Source organism: Mustela putorius, unplaced genomic scaffold, assembly GCF_011764305.1.
Source record: "Mustela putorius furo isolate JIRA1106 unplaced genomic scaffold, ASM1176430v1.1 tig00003834_pilon_pilon_pilon, whole genome shotgun sequence".
NCBI lineage: Eukaryota > Metazoa > Chordata > Mammalia > Carnivora > Mustelidae > Mustela > Mustela putorius.
The window spans coordinates 134536271-134551780 of record NW_025421987.1 but is presented as its reverse complement, the minus strand read 5'-3'; the positions used below and the strand labels follow the sequence as shown (position 1 = coordinate 134551780).

Below are 15510 nucleotides of genomic sequence, written 5' to 3'. Positions count from 1 at the left end.
ACGTCATTATTTGGCATTTTAAGCGGCAATAGGCAACCTAGCTTTTACTTCTCCCTTTGCTCACCACATAGTTTCAACTGGAGTTTCTGGCCAAAGATGAAGACCAACAACTCTTCCCTCTAAGTTTCTGATGCATCCACAAATAGTATTGAAAACAACAACCAGAAACAGACAGAGCAGCCCAGCATCTTTCATGAGAGAGAAAACAGAGAGTGCACACTTGGTAAGAAAGAAAGGAGTATGACTTGTATCCTCTTTCAAGGAGACTTTGGAAATCTTCCTCAAGGATTTTGACCTGACACCTAGCTGGTAGAAATAACACCTGTATGCACTGTGTAATTTTTAGAACATAAACAAAACATGTCATGAAGAACAGCTTGACTGGAAGCCAAGTGCTACTTCTGAAAGGCTAGGACCCTCCATGCCATGACTGTGGGGAGACCAGTGGGAGCCTGGACACAAAAGCAGGGTGTTTTCTCTGCGTTGTTTCCCAAATTGTGTGGACAGGGGATTAAGCCCAATCACAAGAACATGTTTTGAAGCAAACTGCTGTATAATTAATCCCTCCAGCTTCCAAGGGTGCATTGTAAAGAAAGCTATTGCTGATCAAAGGAATAGTTAATAGATCCCCAAAGCTTTATAGAGGTTTATTGCTTGTGAAGTTCTTTCAACAGATTTCTTTGAATTAGGCTCTAAAATGCCTCTTAACATAAAAGAAATAGCAAATATTCAACTTTGTGTCTTTGAATGTATTACTCCGTGCCTCAGTTTCCTTATCCATACATATGTGTCTGTGTTGTGTGTATTGGAAGGGAGGGAGTTGGACTAGATGACTTCTCATCCTGTTTCTTGAACTTTAATAAGATTAATATGCAAACACTGCTTCTGCAGTTCTGGAAAGGCCTGAGGTTTTTCATTTCTAACAACTTCTCTTGGGATGTCCAGGATGCTTGTCCATGGGCCACACTTGAGAATGGGGAGGCTCTGGGTTGTGCCTCTGACACCTGATGACCTCATGATGTGTTTATTAGAAGGAAACGTGCTTCACTTTGATGATTCCCTAATATAGCTCCTTCACATTATAAAAACTTATTGAAGACCACTTTTTGCATAAAGAAATCTCCAAGGCAAACAGAGACTTTAGCTACTGAGGAAGAGGTGAGCAAGAGCACCAAAACTGCTGGTCAGGATGCCTGAGGCAGGGAGATGAGTGGTGGGCACATGCTGGGAATGATTTTGAAGAGCAGAAAGTAAGATTTACAAGACATGAGAAGAAGGGGGAGTCAAGTCTGATACCAAAAGTTCTGACCTGGAGTAAGACTGACTAACAGAACAGAGCTCCTATTTACTGAGTAGGGAAAATGGGGGAAGAGCAGGTTGTGGCGGGTGGGTTGGTGGGTGAGCAAGTCAAGAATCCAGTTTAGGTCTGTTAACTTCACGAAGTCTACTCCCCATTCAGATCGCCACGTCCAGTGGGCGGCAGGCGTCTGGAGGCAGCAAAGGGGGCTCAAGTTTCAGAGTCATCAGTGTACGGAGAGCCTTTACATTCATTATTTCACTGAATGATAACAACACCTTATGGAAGTATGATCACATCCTTCATTTCAGAGATGAAGAGATGGATGCCGGGAGATCAAGGTCACTGCTTTGAGGCCATGTGACCACCGAGGGAAGCCCAGTGGTCAGTCTCCAGAGCAAGGAGGGGCTGAGGACCAAATGTATCCCTGCAGGTAGTCATGAGCCGACCATCAGCAGTTGGGTGAAGGGAAGGGTGCAGGCAGAAGGCAGAAGGCAGACTCAGAGGACTGCAGAGACAACCACGCTTGAAGTGTTAACATGAAGGTCTGGTTGAACACCCATGTCTGATAACTTTGTGCTCAGATGCTGACGAATTCTGACCAAACTCAGTTAACGTATCTATAGGGCTAGACAGACATGGGCTGGGGGGCCCTGTGGCATTACCGCCCTGCTGTGAGGTTCCCCTGGCAGCCAGCACTCTAATTCGTCTAATGGCACTGCTAAGTGCTCAGTGAATGTTTGCATTGATCTGAAAGTGCAGCTTTCCCCAGATGATGCCAAAGAATCCTTTGCCTAACAGTGCGCTCTAGCAGATGTGAGTGGGCTTGGCAAGGGGGGGCCCTGGTGAACACTGATGCTTATTTAGGAAGGAGAAGCACAGAGGATTCTCATGTGGAATCACAGAGACACTGCCCTAACTAGAGAAGACACATAAATGAGCTCCTAGAGCTAGGGAAATGGAAGAGATGCCTCATAAGACAGTTGCTGCGAAAGCAGCTCTGGGGTACTGAATGCAGAACTTCTGCTTCCAGTCTGGAAGGGCAGAGGTGACCAGTTGAGTGGAAAATCTACCCAACGTGCCACATCCCCACACCTCCGATGCAGGGATAACTTCTGCCAGGAGAATACATTCAGACCAGGTCAGCAACTCGAATCAGAACCCACAACTTGGCTAGGTTATGAGCGGACCTGAGGACAGCCTAATGACTCGTATCATTTTGCTATTCATAGTAAATACTTCATAAATACCTTTTGCATAAATGAGTGTGGTTAAGTAGTTGCTGATGTCAGAGAGGCTTGGCAAGATTCCTCCATAAGGGGTTGGTTGTGTCTTTAAACTCTGGTTTAAGAGGCTGTTCTTTCTTAACGTTAGCAAGCAACAGCATGTAGTTAGCATTCAATAAAAATTCTAGAAATTATCGTAGCAAGGGCCTAAGCTATGAGAAAATTAAATAACATTAGGCAAGAGTGTTTGGCTCCATCATACAGATCAGTTTTTGAGTGTCAGTTATCCGTGCTGGGAGGAGCCCTGTGGGAGGCCCCTACTTACCACCACCTACCTGCTCTGGGGTACTTCAGCTGTAGTGGGGAGTGGCTTCTTTCCAGAACCGTTTGCTAATCTAATGTAGGTCAGTGAGGGAAATGATGTATTGACAAAAAGGTCCAGAAGTGACTCCTAGACCCCAGTGTAGCCAAGTCCACAAAGGGGTGAGAACTCAGGGAATTTTGCAGTCAAATCAGGGAGATCCACCAGGAATTAGGCCTAGTTTCCCTCGAGAATACTGTACATTTGCTCAGAATGAATTCCAGAGCTAGGACAGAAAGAAAAGAACTGGAAGTCAACGCTCCCTGGCTGCGGACTGGGCAGGGCAAGGCCTTTCACATCCCTGCTGGGGCGATGCCTGCTTCCGGGCTCATGCACTCACCACTGTTGCTGCGTTTCCGTGGGTCATATCCTCCTCCTGGCCCATCAACTTCTTCAGGAACCTCCACAAGATCTGAAGTCTTAGAAAACAGAGGGAGTGACATGAAATGAGCAAAACCCTTTCAGTGGGCCAACTGAGCTGAGAAATTCAATGTCAATAGAATTCAATGTCAGTAGAATTAAGCTAGAATTTGCCTGACACTGTCTGAGGAACCCAATCATGCTGTGGTCTGGCTCACTTCAGAGAGGCTGTGTGTTCCCTCATGGAGGCGGTGGCTCCCTTCCAGTGTCTGTCTGCAGGCTCAGGGGGCAGCAGGGGGCGCATGAGCGGCACTCAGTGAGTGTAAAATGAATTTCTAGACGCCCAGGGACACACAACAGAGAGAAATCAGAATTCATGCCCGTACCCTGTCATGTAAATTCTCACTGACACTAGAGCTCTTTTAGAGGTAAGTTTTAAATATAGATGGTCCCTAAGCATAATCTCCTCCAGTCCCATCCATGTTGATGCAAAAGTTGGGTATTCATCCTTTCTGATGGCTGAGTGACATTCCATTGTATATATGGACCATATCCTCTTTAACCATTCATCTGTTGAAGGACATCTTGGTTCTTTCTACAGTTTGACGACTATGGCCATTGCTGCTATGAACATTACAGATGGCCCTTCTTTTCACTACATCTGTATCTTTAGGGTAAATACCCAGTAATGCAAATGATGGGTCATAGGGTACCTCTATTTTTAATTTTTTGAGGAACCTCCACACTGCTTTCCAAAGTGGCTGCACCAGCTTGCATTCCCACCAACGGTATAAGAGGGTTCCTCTTTTTCCATATCCCCTCCATCATTTGTTGTTTTCTGGCTTGTTAATCTTTGCCATTCTAACTGGTACAAGGTAAAGGAAAGGAAAAGTGAATTGGGGGAAATCAGAAGGGGAGAAAAACCATGAGAGACTGTGGACTCTGAGAAACAAACTGAGGGTTTTAGAGGGGAGGGGGGTGAGGGGATGGGGAGAGCCTGTTGGTGGATATTAAGGAGGGTACGTATTGCATGGAGCACTGTGTGTTGTACATAAACGATGAATCTTGGAACCTTGCATTGAAAACTAATGATGTACTGTATGGTGACTAACATAACACAATAAAAAAATAAATAAATATAGATGGTCTCCTTCTGATTTTTTTTTTTTTAAATTTTTTTGACTTTACAAAACACATCAGTAGAAGCTACATCGAATTTTGCGTTTGGATCTTTTTCCGGGCTGGAGTTACATGGGAGTTTATCCCCAGAGGATGCTGCGTGGCACCCGGGGCTTTGGGTCAGTCCCACGATCACGAAGGCAGTGTCCACGAAGCCATTGTTTGTCACTTTCAATCAATGGCATGAGAGAGTCAACACTTTGTTATCAAATAGGCTTTTTGCTAGATGATTGTGCCCAATCATAGGGGAATGCAAGTGTTCTGAGCACAGTTGAGTTAGGCCAGGCTGAGCTACGATGTTTTCGAGGGCAGCAGTACCAACCCCTTTTTTGACTTCGGATAGTTTGAACTTACGATGAGTTTATTAGGATGTAACCCCATTACAAGTTGAGGAAGACTTGTATTGACTATAGAGAACAAGATGCAGCATCGAGGGGTGCATGACCTAGGTATGAGTTAAATGTCGTTTCCCCGGCTGCACAATTATTTACGTAATTCTTACTCTGCCTTTTCTTTTCGTTTAATAGGATAAGCCACAGCCATTCTTCTGCTTCAGTTACAGAAATAACATCATTACTCTAAATGGCTGATGGTTCCTGATCATTTATCATGTGCTGTTTTATGTACCATATATGTATCTGTTTATTCTTCACAGTAATCCTGTGACAGGCATACTTTTCAGTGACGAATGTGGAGCCCAGGGAAAAATCAGTAGTCCTTCTTGAGGTCCCATGGCCACTAAGTGCCAGAACTGGGGTTTGAACCTCAGGTGCTTTCTTCAGAGCTCATGTGTCTGAGCTTCTTCCAACGGTGTGCTGGAAAGGCTCATGCGGGCTGGTGAGAGCTTTGATGGCCTTCATAATGGGAGAGTGAAACAGGCCTGCGTGGGACTATTTACACCATAGAAATTGGCAAATGCTGCATATCAGGGTCCAGCCCCAGTTGGTAGTTAAACATTTATCAGCATACCCCTGATTGCGTCTATCAAATGGCCAGATGCCCCGGCTTTCATCTGGTTGGCCCCCATCTCTTTGGAAGAGGAATTTAGGGGGCCTCCGAAGAGGATCACATTTTTTTAAAAAAATATTTTATTTATTTATTTGATGGAGAGAGACACAGGGAGAGAGGGAATACAAGCAGGGGGAGTAGGAGAGGGAGAAGCAGGCTTCCTGCCAAGCAGGGAGCCCAATGTGGGGCTTGATCCCACCACCCTGGGATCATGACCAGAGCCGAAGGCAGACGTTTAACGACTGAGCCGCCAAGGTGCTGTGGGTCACATTTTGAAAACAATTTGCTTACATCTTATTTCAGAGGAACAAGTTTGCCTTCCCAGCCCTCTAGCCCTCCCAGTCAGCTCAGAGCATTTTAGCACGACCCTTGAGAGGCTCATTTTTGATATAATCCGGCTTAAAGATTTTCCCCAGCCATTCTCACTTGCATGATACATCGGAAAGAAGGGGAAAAAAAAAGTCACAGGATCTCTAGGTCACTTATACCCTGCTCCTTTGAAGCTGGCTATTTCTGAACAAAAGTTGCTATTATTATGTTAATTTAATCTTAGGAAACTGAAGATTATTCCCAAACTGGTCGAACCACTCCCAGAAGGTTTTTGAATTTCTTCCCAAAATTTTTAGTTTCTTCCCAAAGCCATCCAACCTTTTATATTCCAGAATATTTGAAAACACATTAAAAGAAACATAATGATTTAGAAACAGCCAGGTGGTGACTGCCCGACAATGTAAAGCCAATGGCCCCACAGCCCTGTAAGAAAATAAATGTGTGGAGCAGAGTTTGCTGTGTGGGAATATGTTAGCTTTAGGACATAACAAAACTGCAAGAATGGCAAGTGGCTGAAGTTCATTACCATCTGCCCCTGCAGGAAGGAAGCCAAAGCATTTTCAAGTACCAATCAATTGTTTCTGTTTTTTTCATTGAAGCAAGAGGGACTCTGGGGAAAGAGTGAAGTGACAGATATTTAAGGACAATTTGATTTGTGTTTGTCTCCCCACAGCCCTGAGAACAATGCCTTCACAGAGCACAATTCCGAGAATATTTACTGATAGAACCAGTGTCAGGAAGTTTAAATGGACTGTGATGAATGGATACCTTATTGACATTCAGAAAACCGTGTCTTCCGCCCTGAGAACCGGTCTGTCAGGGCCAGTCATGGCTAGAAACAAAACCATTTCAGACAGAAAAGCAAACTGGACATCCTTAATTTGTGTCTCTGACATTCTTGCTACTTCTACGTGAGAACAAACCATGGAGGCTAACATGGTCATTGCCTGCCACAGAGGGTCTGAGGACGTCTCCTCATCGTGGGGTCGCCACAGCCCCGGATGCAGGGCCAGCTATCTGCTGCCGGGATGTGTACCTGAGGGCCATCCCCGGGGAGCCCCCTCTTTATTCTTGCCTGCCCAGGCTGGCTTTCATTGGCCTTCCCACGAATGCTGTCCTCAGACAAGCCTGGGAGATGTAGGCACTAGAGGAGATGAGGGTATAGACCAGCTCTCCCCAGTGACATGAGAAAGGCCCATTCAGCATACAGGGCAAGTGACCAGAGCAGTCTGTTTTTCTTTTCGGCAGAAAGTCTTGATTTGTAAGAGGTGATGGCTACAGGCTGACAGCCATCACTGTGTGGCCCTGGGGGAAACGATGGCCCTCCTCACACTCCTACGGAAGAAGACCTAACATGGTAAGTGGGTTTAAGGACATGCTCTACAGATCAGAGGTTCTCAAACTTCGGTGGGTATCAGAATCACCTGGAGGGGTAATCAAGTACACAGATGCCCAACTCTTAGTAGGACAGGGAGCTTTCTGTCTTTACAAAGCCCTTCCGTGGATCCAGATCCCCACCAACATTTGAGAATCACTAGTGTAAAACAACAGAGAGAAGAAGGGAACCAAGAGTTCTTGTGTTTGAGCAGCTTCATCTAGTTGGGGAGGAAACTAAAGGAGAGAGGGAAAAGTGAAACACAAAAGTGAAAAAATACCAAGGAATCTGCAAATCACTATGATTGATGAGTTGGTTGTTGTGGGTGTCCACAGAAGGGACACCCCAACCCAGACCCAAAAGAGATGCTGTCTGTATAGAGGTAGAAACAAGATGGGGGCAAGACCCAGCTACTGGGCAGAATATGGCAGTCCAGAGAGCTACAAAGTGTGCATGTAACTGGGGGCAGAAACATCAAAAGGTCAGGTTGATTTTGAGGGTTCCGAAGTCAGTCTTTAAGAATCCCCGATACTTTTCCTCACTCTTTGAGGATGCACTTTTTGAGCATGAGGTGCTAGACCCTGGTATAATGAGATGAGCAGGGAACAGGGCCCCGCTGTATAGCCACTCAGTACCTAGTACAGGAAAGAGAGCAGAAAATTATGCTGCAATTGTCCCTACCCTGTAAGAAAAGGATTTTCTGAAGGCCTGTGAGAGGAGCAACCATTGTGCTTGGGGGAGTCTGAGAACTCTTCCTGGTTTGTGTAAAAAAAAAAAAGCTGGTCTTAAAGAACATCAGCTGGGGGAACAGCATGTCCTAAGGTACAAAGATGGCAAGAGCTTGGTGTGTTCAAGGGAAGGTGGATCTTCAGGGCAGTGACAGGCCTCTCACACCATGCTACAGTTCACATGTCTTTTGGGCATAAGGAAGTCAATACAGACTTTTGATTTGGAAAACTGCAAAGGTCGTTCTTTAAATGATGATAACTCTGGAGGTAATGATAAGAGAAGACTCAAGAGGAAGAGGGGAACACAGCTATTCCTTTGAAATAGTCTGGGTGAGAGATGATGAGATTCAAACCTCCAGCACAGCAGGCAGAGACAAAGGGCACTTCTGATGCACATTTCCGAGTTTGTTTGTTTGTTGGTTTTGTATTTTAAGATTTTACTTATTTATTTGACACAGAGAGACACAGCGAGAGAAGGAACACAAGCAGGGGGAGTGGGAGAGACAGAAGCAGGCTTCCTGCTGAGAAGGGAGCCCGATGCAGGGGTTGATCCCAGAACCCTGAGATCGTGACCTGAACCAAAGTCAGATGCCTAATGACTGAGCCACCCAGGCACCCCTACATTTCTGAGTTCTCAGTTAGAGGACCCAATCATCAGTGGAGCACCATTAGAGCATGGACCTGCTGGAGGTTAGGACCCATCTGGAGGTTAGGACTAGAAGTATCTAAGGAGTCATCATCTTGGGCATGATGGCTGGACCAAAGGACTGTGAATGAGATGATCGTGAAGAACCAGTAGCACATGAAGGCCAAACCAAAGTAGAGATCTGGGAACATCCCTGACTTAAGGAGCAACTGAAGGACACATGAGAGGAGAATGGTTGAGGAGGACAGCAGGGTGGAACCCTGGAGTGGGTCCAGCCTCTTACAGAGCCCAAGAATGGGCCCCAGTAAGGAATGGCCAGGGAAATGTCCTTCTCAGAGAATGTATTTACCTTTCTAATGGATCACACCCTTGTTTCACTTCTTCATAACTCAAACTCAAAGAAAGCCCAGCCAAGGGCTCAATGCTTAATCGAAATAAAACATCAGCAAATTTCATTTATTGAGTGCCAGGCTTTGTGCTAGAAAATTACTTATACTCTTACTGTCATCTAACCCACATCACCAGAACCAATATTATCATCAGGACGGCCAATTTGATGTATAGCCTCCCAGGGAGATCACCAGGATCAGATACCTTAAAATGTCCCAGCTTATACCTGCACTGCTTTGAGAGCAATGTCTACTGAAACTGTTTCCCTCTTTACTCTGAAATCCTGCAGTGCTCCTATAACATAGCTATTATAATACTCATAATGTGTATGCTATGTTCCGATTCATAATAAAAATAGTACAAGACATAAAAATATGTTCCTTAAAAAGTGCCAGACAATGCTGTCACCATCTGCTTTGCGCTCTATTGTTTTGGTCTTCTGAAATAAGTGGTGAATTCGGAGGGTAAGAAGTCATGTCCTCCCCTTCATCTGTGTCCTCTATGCTGGTGGACTGTAGGCACTTAATTCATGTTTGCTAACTGCAAACTGAGAGTAAAACTGACATCACTTTTAGGGGCAGCAAGGAATAAGTGTACCACAAGTTTTGGTTCTTCCTTCTGAGAAGTTGGTGGGATGCATGAAGAACAGGGTTTTTGGTGAATGTGAAATGGCCTCTGGGGGCACCTGGGGGGCTCAGTCAGTTAAGCTTCTGCCTTCAGCTCAGGTCATGATCTCAGGGTCCTGGGAACAAGAGGCCCATGCCAGGCTCCCTGCTCAACAGGGAGTCTGCCTCTCTCTCCCCCCTGCTCATGCTATCTCTCTCTCTCAAATAAATAAATAAAATCTTTAAAAAAGGTGGCATCTAGGATAACAATGGGGCATCAATCAGAAGACTTTCAAATCTACCTACTCACCCACCTGACCTACACACCTGCCTACAGCCTATAATCTCAGTTATCCTGTAGACTGACCTGCACCCATTGAGGGAGCTGCTTTCACTCAGCTCGAGAACCCCTCCGATGGGTACGCACCCCTCCTTCTTCCATGATCCACCCTAATCACTTGATGTTGACAGGACCCAGCTGGGCAGACCACCTGGCGGCTCATCTGTGCCTTGCTTTGAAATCCCATTTTAACATGGGCGGCAACAATGGAACCAGTAACTGGGTGCGAGCCATCCTAGTTGGCAACATTGGCTGGAAGGTCCTTGTCTCTGCAGGACAGATGGTGGCCTTCAGCATGAACGGCAGAGTCGTGTGGCATCCTGGGGCATTTATAGAAATTCTGGTTGGGACCACCAGAAACAGAATGATGACAGCATGTCAAGGAGAGCCATGGGTAATCATTTTAGAACAAAAAACATGTGGGAGAGGTGTCTGGGAGGGTGAGTGTCCCTTGGAAACAGACCCTGTTAAGTCACCAGTCCAGCGCCTCTGGGGAGGGCAGCTTTTGTATGAAAGCAAGAAGAGTACCTTGTCTCTGAGAGAAAAGAATGAGAAAATGTGAGAAAGAGCTGTATTGAACTGGGATGTAGCCGGAAGGAGAAATGGCCACAGCTGGGACTTCCCTGCTTCTGCCATTGTTTGGGTGAACCTTTCTCTCTGTTGACTGCCATGCCATCGGGTATTGGTGGGAGGGGAGGGAGGGGAAGTACATGGAGAATCGAGGTGCATGAAACCAAGAACATAGTCTTTGAGGGCAAAAGTACAATGATCCCTGGGTGTTGGCCACAAAGAGGAAGTTAACCTTTAGTGGCCCAAGGCACCTGGGATTTCCCTTCAGAGGCTACCTGACTCTCAAAGACCTGACCTCATGATACATTTATGGGGACCCCCTTGCGCTGCTGTGCCTGGGGTCTGCCCTCCCCAGAGCACTGCAGGTGGACTGAGGGAGGAAGAGGATAATTACAGAGGTTCTGTGAGGTGATTCAGAGCCACTGCCGGAGCTGCCCTTCTTCGTCCTCTGGGCCAGGGAGGTGCCGAAGCGGAGGGTCTCATAGACAGGGTCCACCTTATTGCCACAGGCTGCAATGGAAAAGAAAGGTCGTCTGAGTGACGGGTTTCCTCCATTCACCATCAGGAGGGCAGCCAAGCATTTATCATACCTTATGGATCAACAGCACTTAAGAAGAAGGTGCTGTGCCAGCTCACTAGTAACCCCTGGGAAAAAAAGGAGCTGTGTGTGGTCAAGCTCATTGGGCAGATGGGCCCCCCACAATATGTGCCCATCGACCATGTCCTTCCGGTGCACTGACCACTTACACCCAGAACTCTCTGCTCCCAGATGCTTCCTGATTTATTGGTTTTCCTCTTTTGTTATCCAGCCTCAGGACTCCAATATCAAGCTTATTCCCAGACACCAGCTTTATTTCCCCTAGTGTGAGGTTCTACTCACCAAGGTTCAAAGCCTTAAGCAAGACTTAAAGTTTGTTGTAGGAGGCAAGTGTTTTTGAAGGAATTTGACATTACCAGGTCTTGTGAATTTCTGTTTAAAAGCTTTCTAAGTTTAAAACTTGCCCCCCTCCAAAGGCAAAAATATGTAAAGATTCTCACAGACAGAGGGAAAGAAAAATAGAAATAAACTGAAAGATATTGTTAAAGAATAAACTGAAGCCAGAAATATCTATAAATATAAGACATTTTTTGGTCCTCATTAAAGAAAAACTGATATTCAGAGTTCCTTCCAAGCATTGGTCTATAATTTATGGTTTTTGCTTGTTTGTTTGTTTTTTTGCAACAATTAGAAAAAGCAGCTTTTGGTTTTCTTCACTTGTAGGGTCTGACAGGATGAGTAACTTGTCCAGACACTCAGTTAGTGGGTCAGTGGGGAAGCTGGGCTCTGAGCCAGGTGTGTGGGATGCTAGGCTCTATGTTCTTCCCACTCTGCCAAGCTGCTGATGGCTGGAATAGCATATCAGCAGCCTTTGGGACTTGGGTGTTTTTCAAGCTTCATCGGGGAGAGAATTTGCTCCTCCTTAAATATCCTCTCCAGCAAAGCAAACAATCATAGCGCAATCAGCCACCAGAGAGATGCACAAACATAGCCCTTTGGGTCTGCAGTCCCAAGAGAGAAGAGTAACAGCTATTAAGGCTGACACTGCCGCCCAAAACCAACTCAACTCATCAGCGTCCCAACTCACCGATGGGCATAACTTCTTTAATGCATCCAAACTGTTCATGAATGAGCAAGGGGGAGCTGTAGTATCGCCGAAACCCCTTTGGCTAGAGAAAGAATGAGAAAGAGAAAGGCTTAATGTCACAGAGGTGATGGAGAAAACCACACAAGAGCTCTGAGAATCATACCAGCTGATTTTTCCAGGGGGCACCCCTCTGTCACCCTTGAAGATGCTGACTTGTCCTTAAATTTATCCCTGGTTGGGGGATAGGGCGGGAGGTACAGGTGGCAATAAGCAAGTTACACTCCACCCAGAAAGCAAGCCCCAACCTGCCCTTCCTTTTCCTGCCTCTCCTCCTTCGGCAAACCTTAGCAGCCTCCCTTTTGTCTAGGCTCCCCATTATCTCCCACAATACAAATGGACTGGCATGCATTATTTCATAGCACTTCACGATTAAGGCTTATTAAAATAATAAAAGTCCTGGGCCAGGGGAAGCAGACCTCAGAGGAAAGCCCAAAGGATCTTGTTTATGTGGCACCCCAGAGTCATTTGTCTTGTGTTCTAGACTCTAGCATGCTTTTCTGATCTCTCATTCATAGTCTTTGCCTTGGTTTATGGGAATCACCATTGGAAGAGAAGGAGGGGAACAAGTGAGGCAGGGGTTTTAGAGAAGATGACACTGCCAATCAGAGAAAGGAGACGAAATCTCTAAGAACCCTGACTTACTATGTCCCAGTGCTGGAAGGGAAGTTTGTGGCCCAGCCCCTACTGGAATTCCCGAATCCTTGCCCTTGTTCCTGGCAAGCGGTATCCTCCTTTTCTGAACACTGCCATTTCTGAGGTGTGGGTGGGAGGAGCTCTCACCAACCAAGGAGGCAGGTCTTTGGTAACCTTATCTCTTTGTTAAGACTTGGTGTCTACTGATCCTAGGTCTTTTCCCTGGAGCCATAGGACAGGAGATAATTCCTCTTTTGTATGACAGGCCTTAAATTATTTTGAAGGCAGCTGTCACAGTCCAAGTGTCTCTAGGCTAGACATTTTTGAAGGCAGCTGTCACAGTCCAAGTGTCTCTAGGCTAGACATTCTTGGTCCCTTTGACAGCTCTTTGGCCATCCTAGTATCAATACCCTCAAAAATGCTCTGGGTTCCTTTTTTTCCACATGTTGCCGCAGTACTGAAGCCCATGCTCCCAAGATGCTAAGACCAGCCTAGAATGGACCACGGCTATCTGATCTTCCTTGGCTCGGCTGCCATGATCTCTTAAAGTGGTACATTGAATTTTATTACTCGCTCCATTTTTAGGGTGGTGGTTAATCTCTCTCCCTCTCTTGATGTCCGCTGAGCCAATTTAACACTGAGGTGACCAGCCGCCCTCATTTTTCTGGGAAGAGAGGGTTCCAGGCATGCCTCTCTTTCAACTTCAAAACATGGACAGTCCCAGGATGTGGGCCTTGCAGTGCTAACGCTGGAGAAGTTCCAGCCCGGGACAAGTCAGTCACCTTGTTAAGGTGTCTTTTTTACATGGGAAACATTTGTCTTTCAGGATGATAAAGCTGCTCCTCTGCTTTGTCATTAGGCCAACAAGGAAGCCCGGTTGGTAGGCCAGGGACTTGGGGGTTGCCTCTCTATTGTCTGGCTATAAGGGTGGAGGAGCTCGGATAGGCAGGGGGGTCTGGGCTCACTCCTGGCACCGGCCCTTACCAGCTTGCCCATGCACCGCTGGGGTGCTAGGCCATCCATGCACTTGTGGTGGAGACTCATCTTACAGGCCTTGCAGCGCAGCCCATGCTTAGCGTTTGCTCCTGTCAGACATGCGTGAGCTTTGGTTAGGAGACAGCCTGCCTTCACCTGGTGGCTAGCAAGAAGTCCCTGACAGAGGGATTAATCCCCAGACCCAGGTAATTCTCCTTTTCTCACATACTGAAGCCGCGTGATGCTTTTGAAATGGACAGGATCTTATGGTAGATTCTTTGACCTTCTCCCACATCTAGTACCACTTCAGGTACCAGCTCTGGTTTCCTTCCACTCATTTCCTTTTCATGACTCCAGAAAATCTGTCTCCTCCATGTCACCGTTCACTCGTTTCAAGCTAGCAAATGCCACTTTCTTGCTCCTCACAGAGGCCACCTATTTCCGCTCCTCTGTAAGTCTTGCCAAGGAGTGCAAGTGCTGCAGTTTTGCCCATTTTTACCGGAGTTTCTGTCACAGAGTCTGAGCAGTTGGACAGATGCTCGGGAAAATGGCCAATAAAGGGGGAATGGTACAGTCTGTGTGAGAGACAAGCTGATGGTACTAAAGTGGGGATGGAGGACTGGGTCCAACACCATCTCCTGGCTGGTGGAAGAGGAGCAGGGTCAGTGAGGAGCAGGCCATGAGAGCACTGTTTCAGGGAGTCATCCAGCCTCCCGGGAGAGGGTGCTGTGACAGGTTGGGATGAAAGGAGACAGAAGAGAGAGGTCCCTTGGAGCCTATGCTGCAGAAGTGAGGCTCAAGGCAGCAGTGTTGGGGGACAAACACAAGGGAGGGCCTGGATCGCCTCAAAGGTATGGAGGGTGCTGGCCACCTGCATTCATGTTATGCAGAGCAGTTAGAGGGAGGTTAGGTGACGATGTCAGGGTGGGACATTTTGTCTCCATTAGGCCCAAGACAAGACGTGCAAGACAGAGCGAGTGAGCTGGTAGGTTCCTCACACACCCCCAAACATGGGCTGCCAAAATGGGAGTTTATAGCTCTTAGATGGCCAAGCACATGAAGCACATTAGAAAAGTGAGGAAAGGGGATACAGGAGAGGGTTTCCTTGTGGAACTGCTGAGGTCCTACTCCTTTCATCTTGCTCCTCCCACATAGCGACAAGGGTGGGACCGTCTCTACTCAGTCCTACTTAGAGAAGCTTCAAGGAGATTACTTTAAAAGCTTGGCTTATATCCCCTGGAGACTGTGGGACACACAGCTGTGGCTATACCCACATGAAGAATGCTGACCAAGAACACTGCTGGACAGGCAATGGGACTCCCAACATCTCATAGGCATTAATTCATACATATGCTGGGAGACATGAGGCCACAGATAGCCCCCGCTACAAACACAGCTGACTACAGAAGCAAAATGAGGATCATATGTGAAAACCACCCACCTCTCCGCCATCCAAACCACCATTGGCCCTTGTCCAGACTAATTCCTAACTGAACTAGTTTATCTGTGTTTGTCTTCCTCCAATGCATGCGCAGGAAACAGAACAATCATTTAAACATGACTTGAGTCACTTCCCTCTCTTGTGTAAACAGCTTTCAGTAGGTTCTCCCTGCCTTTCTGGCATTATACAAAATGCTCAGCATGGTGGGGAGGCTTTGTATGATTTGGTGGGAGCCCATACTTGCTCCTATCTTCGGCCAACCCACTTGTTCGCTATGCTCTAGCCACCTGGCCTTCTGCGAGTTCCCTGAAGGCATGAGCTCTTTAATTCCTCAGGGTCTTTCAGACATGTAGCCCTAAAT

General features: G+C 46.7%; 1 protein-coding gene across 1 annotated transcript in view; it reads right to left on the bottom strand.

Annotated features, from left to right (window-relative positions):
- Nucleotides 1-15510, bottom strand: part of STAC (SH3 and cysteine rich domain) — a 154094-nt gene that overhangs the window by 46733 nt on the left and 91851 nt on the right. Inside the window, exons 3-6 of the mRNA XM_045089090.1 lie at nt 13718-13818; nt 12041-12122; nt 10810-10925; nt 3225-3303 (exon numbers count right to left, since the gene is read on the bottom strand). Coding sequence (XP_044945025.1) covers nt 3225-3303; nt 10810-10925; nt 12041-12122; nt 13718-13818 — 378 coding nt within the window. The remainder of the gene's footprint in view (nt 1-3224; nt 3304-10809; nt 10926-12040; nt 12123-13717; nt 13819-15510) is intronic.